General features: G+C 42.0%; 1 protein-coding gene across 1 annotated transcript; it reads left to right on the top strand.

Annotated features, from left to right (window-relative positions):
- The first annotated feature begins 505 nt into the window (after positions 1-505).
- LOC102877871 (putative uncharacterized zinc finger protein 814) lies at positions 506-5,142 on the top strand. The gene has a single exon (XM_006905522.3). It carries the CDS (start codon positions 993-995, stop codon positions 3,195-3,197), a length of 2,205 nt encoding a protein of 734 aa, XP_006905584.3. The 5' UTR covers positions 506-992; the 3' UTR covers positions 3,198-5,142.
- Positions 5,143-10,065: the final 4,923 nt, after the last annotated feature.

Genomic DNA, 10,065 nt, shown 5'->3' with positions numbered 1-10,065 from the left:
TCTTTCACATATTTATGCTCTGATTTTTGTTTTGCTACCGACAGGTATCTTTTGCCTTAATTTTTCTTATATCTTGAAGTATAAAGGGAGATTTTTTGAGATCTTTTTTAATGTAGGCATTTATCACTGTAGACCTTCCTCTTACAGTTTTTCCTTCATTCAAAGGGGTGGTTTTTTTTCATTTTCATATCTTTGAATATACTTTTTGACTTCTTTGACCTATTGATTGTTCAGGAATGTGTTGTTTCAGTTTCTCATGTTTGTGATTTTTCCAGCTTTCCTCCTCTGAATGACTTCTAGTTTCCTACCATTGTGTTTGCAAAAGATGCTTGATATGACTTCATCTTCTTAAGTTTGTTAAGACTTGTTTCGTGACCTAACACATGATCTATTTTATCATATGTTCCATGTGCACTTGAGAAGAATGTGTATTGTGCTGCAGTTGGATGACACCTTCTGCATATATACGTCAGGTCCATTTATTCTTAAATGCAGTTCAAGTGCAGTGTTCTCTGATTGATAGTTTTGGAGAATCCATTGCTGAAAGTGGGGTATTGAAGTCTCCCGTTATTCCTGCATTGCTGTCTATTTCTGCCTTCAGATCTGATAGTACTTCCTTGATATATTTAGTAGCTCGATATTTGGTTCATATGTACTTATAATTGTTACATCCTCTCAATGAATTAGCTGCTCTGTCATTACCTAATAATGTTTTTTTGTCTCTAGCGATAGTTTTTGACCCAAAGTCTTATTTAGTCTGACATAAGCATAGTTACCTCTGCTCTGTTTCGGTTTTCAGTTGCACATTTGTTGTTGAGTTGTCCCTTTCCAATAAAGTCAGCGTGTACTTCACCAGCATTTCTTTGCGTTCAGGTTGCTGCTGTGGAGCAGAGGATGTGGAGGCGTCCATTGAACCGAGCATTTCTGTAGGAGCATCACATGGCGGGACTCCGAAGGAACCTTCATCGTCCCAGAGGACCCACCCCTGTGAAATGTGTGGTCCAGTCTTAAGAGACATTTTTCACTTGCCCGAGCACCAGGGAACACAGCACAGCCAGAAACTGTTGAGGTGTGGGGCGTGTGAGAAACAATTTTATTTCAGTGCGAATTGTCAGCAGCACCAGGAGCAGCCTTTGAGGGGAAAACCCTTCGTAAGCAGTGTGGACAGAACCTCATTTGTGATGAGCTGCAATTTCCATGTGTCTGGGAAGCCCTCAGTCTGCAGCGAGGTTGGGAAGAACTTCCTGACCCCTGCCGGACCTCTCCAACAACAAGACAGTCACACCACAGAGCGGCCAAACAAAATCTCCGAGTGTGAGGTGACTTTCCAAAGTATAAAAAGTCACAACACTTGGGAAGAATGCAAGAGAGTTTTCAGCCCCAAACACATATTCGTTCAGGACCCAGGTATCCACACTGAAAGCCAGTGTTTTGTGTGCCACGAATGTGGGAAAACATTCAAGAACAAATCCTCATTTGTTGTTCACCAAAGAATCCACACTGATGACAGACTTCATGTGTGTGACGACTGTGGAAAATCCTTTAGGGGAAGCTCAATCTTCAGTCAACATCGAAGAATTCATACTGGGGCAAGGCACCACAAGTGTGGCAAATGTGGAAAATCCTTTAACCAAAAATTTGTCCTCATTTATCCTCAGAGAAGTCACACGGGAGAAAATTGTTATGTGTGCCGTGAATGTGCACAATCTTTTAGCAGTAGCTCTGTGCTTATTCAGCAACAGACAGTCTGTACTGAAAAAATGAAGTATGAGTGCACTGAATGTGGGAAATTCTTTAGACGAAAATCCGACTTCACTGAACACGAGCGGGTTCACACAGGAGAACGGCCTTATGAGTGTAATGAATGTGGAAAATCTTTTACTTCTAGCTCTGCCCTCCGTTATCATCAGAGAGTTCACAATGGAGAAAAGCCTTATAAATGTAGTGAATGTGGGAAGTCTTTTACCTCTAGCTCTGGCCTCCGTTATCATCAGAGAGTTCACACGGGAGAAAGGCCTTATGAGTGTAGTGATTGCGGGAAATCTTTTACCCAAAGAAATCATCTCGTTATACACCGAAGAGTTCACACAGGAGAAAGGCCTTACAAGTGCAGTGAATGTGGGAAATCCTTTAGGCACAAATCTTACCTCTCTCAGCACCAGAGAGGTCACACTGGAGAAAGACCTTTTGAATGTAGTGAATGTGGGAAATCTTTTACCTCGGGTTCTGCCCTCGGTTATCATCGGAGAGTTCACTCGGGAGAAAAACCTTTTGAGTGCGGTGAGTGTGGAAAATCCTTTACCCGAAGACCAATACTCATTCGACACCGTAGAGTTCACACAGGAGAAAGGCCTTATGAATGCAGTGATTGTGGGAAATCCTTTACCCAAAGATATCACCTCAATATACACCAGAGAGTTCACACAGGAGAAAGGCCTTATAAATGCGCTGAATGTGGGAAATCTTTTACCTATGGCTCTGCCCTTCGTTATCATCAAAATGTTCATGTCGGAGAAAGGCCTTATGAGTGCAGTGAATGCAAGAAGTCCTTTACCTCAAGCTCTGCTCTTCGTTGTCATCAGAGAGTTCACAAAGGAGAACGGCCTTTTGACTGCAGTGAATGTGGGAAATCTTTTAGGTATAGTTCCCAGTTGAAAGAACATCAGCGAGTTCACACTGGAGAAAAACCTTATGAGTGTAGTGAGTGTGCAAAATCTTTTACTTCTGTCTCTGCCCTTGGTTATCATCAGAGAGTTCACACAGGAGAAAGGCCTTATAAGTGCAGTGAGTGTGAGAAATCGTTTACAAATAGTTCGATACTCATTAAACACTGGAGAGTTCACACTGGAGAAAAGCCCCATCAGTGCAGTGAATGTGAGAAATCCTTTACGCAAAGAATTCACCTCACCATTCACCGGAGGGTTCACACAGGAGAAAGGCCTTATGAGTGTAGCGAATGTGGGAAATCTTTTACTTCTCGTTCCACCCTCCATAATCATCAGAGAGTTCACACAGGAGAAAAGCATTACGAGTGCAGTGAATGTGCAAAATCTTTTACTTCTGTCTCTGCCCTTGTTTATCATCAGAGAGTTCACACAGGAGAAAGGCCTTATGAGTGCAGCGAATGTGGGAAGTCTTTTAGCCGGAAATCTAACCTTTTTCAGCACATGAGAGTTCACACTGGAGGTAGGCCTTAGATGTTTAGGAAATGTACAATTTCTTTGATCAGTGTTAACAACACTGGAGGAAACTGAGGTGCCATGTGTCCGAATTGAATCTCACATTCAAACCCCAACAGTCAGGAGAGTCCCCATAAGTTTTAGTGATGTGGGAAACCTGACTATGTTGCACTTTCTAATCTGCCCAGTCTTTTGTCAGATTTATGTCACTGTCGGGTTCTGTGGCCATAGCTATTTCCCCTCTCCCATCTAACAGGTCCTCACAGTTCGCATCAATCACCATCCTAATGTGCTCGGGGAAGCTAACTTCTCTCATATGGTAGAGGACATGAGAAGTAGCCTTAATTTTTAGGGGAGCTGCAATCCCTTCACTCTGACTAGTTGGAGCATGGACCTGACCCAGTGTTGGCTGCAGAGAACATCATATGAGTTCAACTGGCAGGTGCAGAGGACTGCATTTCTCAGGGACATGGTTTTCCTAGGTACTTGTGATGACATTTTTGAGTTTCCAAGTCACGAACACAACAATTATCAGGCCCATGTCGCTTTGGTTGGTAAACAATGAAGACTTTATTATTTAAGTTCTCTTCAATCTTGGGCATTGTATTTACTGTGTGGGGTAGTTTATAAACAGTTTGTGTTGTACAAGTATGAAGAGGTGAACAACTTTTACGAGGCTCTCAAACTTTCTGTGCCTCAAGGGGAGAGTATGACAGCAGAAATTAGCTCATCAGTTTTTGCCAAACTTGTTTAGCTGCCCCACCTCCTAGGAAAGACTGCAGGGTTTTCTGGTCTTCATAGTTTTATCTAGTCCTCACAGAAGCCTGGATGCTATAGTTTTAGGTGACTCAGAGATTACCCCGAGGAGGGGGACAGATGTGACAACTTCAAGGGCTTCTGGGAGCCGCATGAATTTCTTCCTTGTTCACAAGGGATGTCAGTGCTCTGGGAATCTCTTTCAAAGAGCCGTGTTCCCCGATGTGCACAATTCAGTGGTTGATGGTCCCTGGTTGTAAGACCATAGGCGTCAGAGGAATCCATGACTGCTACAGGAACACTGGCTTAATAGGAATTGGAGGAGACCAGACCACAGCCAATTATGTGGAATGTGCCTTGTCTAAAAGCGCGTCCACAAATATTCCTGTGGCAAAGACTGCAGGATCATTGTGTACAGAAGTCTGAGGACCTCGGGGCATATTTATCTTCTGTACTGGAAGTTAGTGTCATGGAAAGTAATCCAAAGGCTTTGTGGATTTCTGTAGGCTCTGAGAGGTTCACCGCAGGGCCGTTGCTACCTAAGCAGGAAAACAAGGATCTGAGAACAAGGGTATGTATAGCCAAAGGATGTGGCTTTTGTGACCCAGCCAGCATTCCTGTTAATTTGGACGAAAGTCCCCCATTGTTTGCCACATTTGCTGTCGCTGAGGAAAGACTGACCCGCAGAGAACATGAAAAGGTAGATTGAATATAGTGTTGCCGAACCTATTTTTTGAAAAGGGTTGGACATACAGATTAAAATATAGAACCATTATTTAAAAGCTTTAGTAAGGCATAATCTACATATAATAGACAACATATTTAAAGTATAGTATTTGGTGAGTTTTCACACATGTATGACACCCAAACCATCACCGTAGTCATAATACTGACCATATCTTTCACTATATATTTACTTCATGTCCTTTTATAATCTCTCCAAGGAATCATTGATTTACTTTCCATTTTAATGTAGATAACTTTGTATTTTCTAGAATTTTTATGATGGGAATCAGTATTTTTTATCCTTTTATGTTTCATAAATACTTAGAGTCATCAATGATATATGAGCACCTCATTTTTTTTCTTCTGAGAAATGCTCTTATCTTTGAATATACCATTTGTTTACCCATTCAGTTGTTTATGGACCTTGGCATCTTTCTAATTGTGACTTGAAAATAAATTTAGTAGAAACATTTCTGTATAATTCTTTATTTAGATATGTTTTTCACTTATCTTTTGTTAATAATTCTCATGATGCAAAGTTTGAATTGCAGGGTAGGTGAATAAGTTTGTCGTGCTATCTCACTGTTTTAATTGTATTTCCCTGAGGATTTATAGTGAGCATTTTTTTGTATGTGGATTTGCTCTCTCTCTATCTTTGCTAAAATGTTAGACCATATGTTCTGTCTAATCATCTATGAATTTTGGCTATTTTCTTTAATAGGAAAGTGAAAAGTGAAACAAAACTGCATGTAGAGTTTCATTCAGTGTGTGTGTGTGTGTGTGTGTGTGTGTGTGTTTGCTTTGTAAAATAGTTGTTTTTAATATTAGGATATTAAGTTCTGGGTTTTTTTTTTTCAGTTTTTAATGATATGTACAATGAAATGGACCTATAGAACACACACTTTTATTTTAATTTGCACTATTAACATTCTCCACCACTTTCAGAAGTTTAGACATTTCGTAATACAGTAAACCCTTGATCTGTAATGTTCTCCACTTTTTCTGGTCTCCTGTCATGGTGGTCCTTGGCTTGGAGTAGACTCTCAGGGGGACCAGATGGCATCAAAATGGGCACAGAGTTTTTTGAGTCCCAAAGTTAGGTGGAAAGGGAAATAGAGGGCAATGATCAGACTCCCCATGCCTTGGGTCAGATGGCCTGTGCTTGAATCCCAGATCCCCGAATATTGTTGGGACTCACAGGCATTACCCCTACCCGCAGTCTGGGCCTAAGTTTTTTCTGTGTGTGAAATGGATATAACGTGTACCTTTCTCCCTGAGCTGTTGGAGGAGGTGAAGAGCTAAGGTGCCCATCCACTGTTAGGCAGCTGTACCTGTGGCCTACCTGGGTTTGGGCAACTCAAGCCTCTGCTTGCAGTGACATTCCCAGGCTACCCACACCCCTCACTTCCCCCAATGCGCACATGCCCATCTGTTCTTGAGTCCCTTTGAGAAAGTCATGGGGCTTCTAAGAACCCACTGGCCCACCTGCTAATGGGCACTGAGGTTTCAGGGTGACTCCCTAGAGCTCCCAGAATCTTAGCTGGCTAAATGTGACACTCTATGAGGATTAGTAAAAGAAACAAAACTGAGTACTTGCTGTTGCCAGGATTCCAGTGTTTTCTTTCTCAGTATTTTCTCTAGTTTTCCCAGCACCCTGGGAATTGGTACTATATTGTGAGGAAATGAAAGATAAGAACGGTGGAGTGAGTGGGTTGCCCATATTCACACACAAGCTTGTGCCAGAGGCTGGATTGAAATGTAGGAATCTAGCCCCATAGCTGGGGACAATCCCCTTACCATGGCGTGTGGAGCTTTCAATCCAGGAGAGGTGGCCAGCCCAGACCAGAGAGGCTCAGCTGCTGCTGTTGCTGCTGTTTCCATTGTTGAAATTGTTATCATGATCATTCCCCACCCTCCATTCCTCTGAGGTCCCAAACCCAGAAGAGCATTGTTACTGAACTTTCTGTGATGTGGTCTATTTCTTCCAAAACAATGCATATCCGGAAGGTGTGAAAAGCAGTCATCTGAACCTGAGATAAAAGTTTTGGATTCTAAGATCACCCCTCCTCGCTGGGAAATGAGGATCGTGTCACCTGTAATTGCAATGACAGTTTCTGCATGGGGACTGGAGATTATTTCTGGCAAACAGTTATGGTGTGTGCACACCGCAGAAAGATGTTAATGAAGACAAAATAATGAGGTGAGAGAGTAAGGCGAGAGCAGGAAGATGGAGTGGAAGGAAAGTGACAGCGGCACGTGTCATGGCTTCGACCATCGTTTACTACACAAGTCATCTGCTTCAGAGGCTCATCTAGGTCTTTGTTATACATCAGAGAATAAAGAAATGTGTCCAAAAGAACAACGAAAAGTGATCCAATCAAAAAATGGGCAGAGGACCTGAACAGACACTTCTCCCTAGAGGATATACAAATGGCCAACAAATATATGAAAAGATATGCAACATTGCTAGCTATTAGGAAAATGCACATCATAACCAAAATGGGATACCATCTGGCACCTGTTAGAATGGCTTGATCAACAGGGCAAGTAATAACAAATGTTGGAGAGGACGCGGAGAAATAGGAATCCTCATACATTGCTGGTGGGACTGCAAATTGGTATAACACCTATGGAAAACAGTATGGAGGTTCCTCAAAAAACTAAGAATTGATCTGCCATATGATCCAGCGATCCCTCTACTGGGCATTTATCCCAAAGCCTTGAAAACCCATGTTCAAAAATATATTTACACACTGACGTTTATAGAGGCATTATTCACAGTGGCCAGTACATGTAAGTGACGGAAGTGTCCTGCGAGGGATGATTGGCTAAAGAAGCTGTGGTACATACATACAATGGAATATTACTCAGCCATAAGAAGAGGTGAAATACCGCCATTTGCGACATGGATGGACCTTGAAATAATCATGCTAAGCAAAATAAGCCAGACAGAAAACGTTGAAAATCACATGATATCACTTATACGAGGGATATAAACCTAAAAGCAATAAATGAACAGGAGAAACAGAGACCCATGGATATGCATAATAGAGTAGTGGTTACCAGAAGGGACGGGGGTGGGGGTAGGAAGACGGGGAAAAAATTGAAATCATTTCTTCAATTAAAAAAATTAAAAAAAAAGAAAATGTGTCCTCAGGCAGCCTTGCTCAAAGCCTTTATTGAAGGGGTAGCTGATGAGTCACAAAGGAAATAGTCTCCATTATAGTAAAAAATGAAGTGAGAGGTGCTGTAGAAATACAAAAGCATCAGCACCGATGAATGACAAGCATGTGGAGCCTGAGGGTTTCAGGAGCACACATTGACGGGCGGGGAGAAATCAATTAGGACACATTGGGAATATGTTCCATGGGGAAGAAAATGCCGCTGCCCTGTCCCCACGCCGGGAGATTGCCCAGAGTGCCAGACCACTCATGTGACCATTGTGCCAGTTGCAGGGTACTGGAGATATTTTCCACTTTTATTTAGAAGTGACCGTGGTCATTTTGGGTGAGGGCTTACTTAGATTTTTCCAACTCTCCTGTAACATTTCTTAGTTCTAAAGTTTTTCAAATTTTGTTTGTATTTCAATGACAAATTTGCTTTTAAATGTTAAGTAGGAGATAGCTTCTCACAGGATGACCACTGACTTAATATTGTTTACATGTACACATACCCATCATTTCTTGTTAGTTATACTCTTTCATGGGATTTAAAAATGATTCTCTACTATGCAAAGGTCAAAGGTCAGTATCAACCCAAATATAATTCATAAATATGTTCCTAATCTTGTAGCACTGGCAGTGCCAGACATCATGCTACCTATAAATCTTCAAATATGACTAAAGCACAAGTTCTATTTCATCGTGCTCATACCAATGGCATTTCCACACATTCAAAACACCAATGGCAGTCAGAATTCAATTTTTCTGCTTTTTCAAAAATTGACTTTTTTGTACAACTGAAACAAATATATTATTGTATGCCGACTATCATTTTAAAAACCCTCATTGAATTATACAATGTAAGTATGAGCAACTAACTATCTATTATACTTCAATAATGTTGGGGTATAGAACAAAAAAAAAAAAACAACTCCTAAAAAAATCTATTATTCAAATTGATGTGTAAGGTAAAAGTTAACTACACTTTCATTTTATTTTTATATTATGCATCATAGTTTTTATCTTTCAGAGGTTTGTCCTACCATCTTGTTTGTCATATGTATGATGGCGTAACTAGGTCATTTTTCTGGTTTAATGTCCCAGATTCTCTAATAAGACATACCTGGCTTTGTTGAGATTCCCTATATTGAGCTTCACAGGTATTGCATTTTCTTCAACACAGAGGCAAAACCCGCCATCAGCAAACAGAAGACAACTCACAAAGCTGAGATGATGGTTAACCTTTTTTAGCAACATTTTTGAATGACGGTTACGCATGGTTGTTTTAGACACAATGGTATTGCACACCCAATAGACTCCAGAAGAGTATAGCGTAAACTTAACTGTTACATGCGGTGGGCAAGCCACAAATGCGTGTAACTGGTTTTTTGCGATATTCGCTATATTGCTCTTGGTCAGGAACCGAACCTGCAATGCCTCCGAGAATCACCTATAATCGCATGTCTTTAACGACCTTAACATGTTTTCCATTGCTTGCGACAAACGTCTATTTAGAGCCAGAGGCACCTGCTCATATCGAGAGTGACTCTAGCCACACTGCTGCTCGAGTAGGGCTGACATTTCTGATTGCATCATGAACACCTGTTCCTATCAGTGCCTCTGTTTGGTGACATCGAGGTTGCATAGTGGGTCCAACTGGTACTAGTTTTTTTCAGTGACTATCACTTTTCCCCAAAGGACCTTTATTTATTCTGCCGGCCGTCGTTGATGTCACTAGGTTGAAGTAACTGGTTGATGATCATCGGTGAAAGCCATTATTTTACGGGCTGTTGAGAAAAGTCTGTGTCTGACTTAACTTTGTCAGGACCGTCTGCATTTATTAAAAACAAATCATATCTAAAAAAGCAAATTTCCATGTAACCTAAAGTGCACTATGTACATCAAAGGAAGATAGGGCTAGCCATCGCCATCCCCCATTCCCCACCTAGCTTTCTGGGGTCACTATCCCAATGTCTCTTGGACAGAAACGCGTCGTATCCCAGCAACCCTCGCGGTAGATCTTGTACTTTTGCCGGCGTCAGGAGGGACACCCCTTCTGGCCTCTTAGGCGGGGGACACCCCGCTGAGACGACGGAAGCCGGGAGGGAGGCGTTTCCTCGGCTCTGCAGGTGGGGGCGAGACTTCCGGCGCCCGCTCCCGCCGGCGTTTGGGCTTCTCCCGGGATCGGCTCACCTGGCCGGAGGCTCCAGAGCGCTGTGTCGGGATCTGGATGCCGGGGCCGC

The sequence above is a fragment of the Pteropus alecto genome, unplaced genomic scaffold (assembly GCF_000325575.1).
Source record: "Pteropus alecto unplaced genomic scaffold, ASM32557v1 scaffold321, whole genome shotgun sequence".
NCBI classification, from domain to species: domain Eukaryota; kingdom Metazoa; phylum Chordata; class Mammalia; order Chiroptera; family Pteropodidae; genus Pteropus; species Pteropus alecto.
The sequence above is the reverse complement of the archived record's forward strand: the minus strand, read 5'-3'. Positions and strand labels throughout refer to the sequence as shown.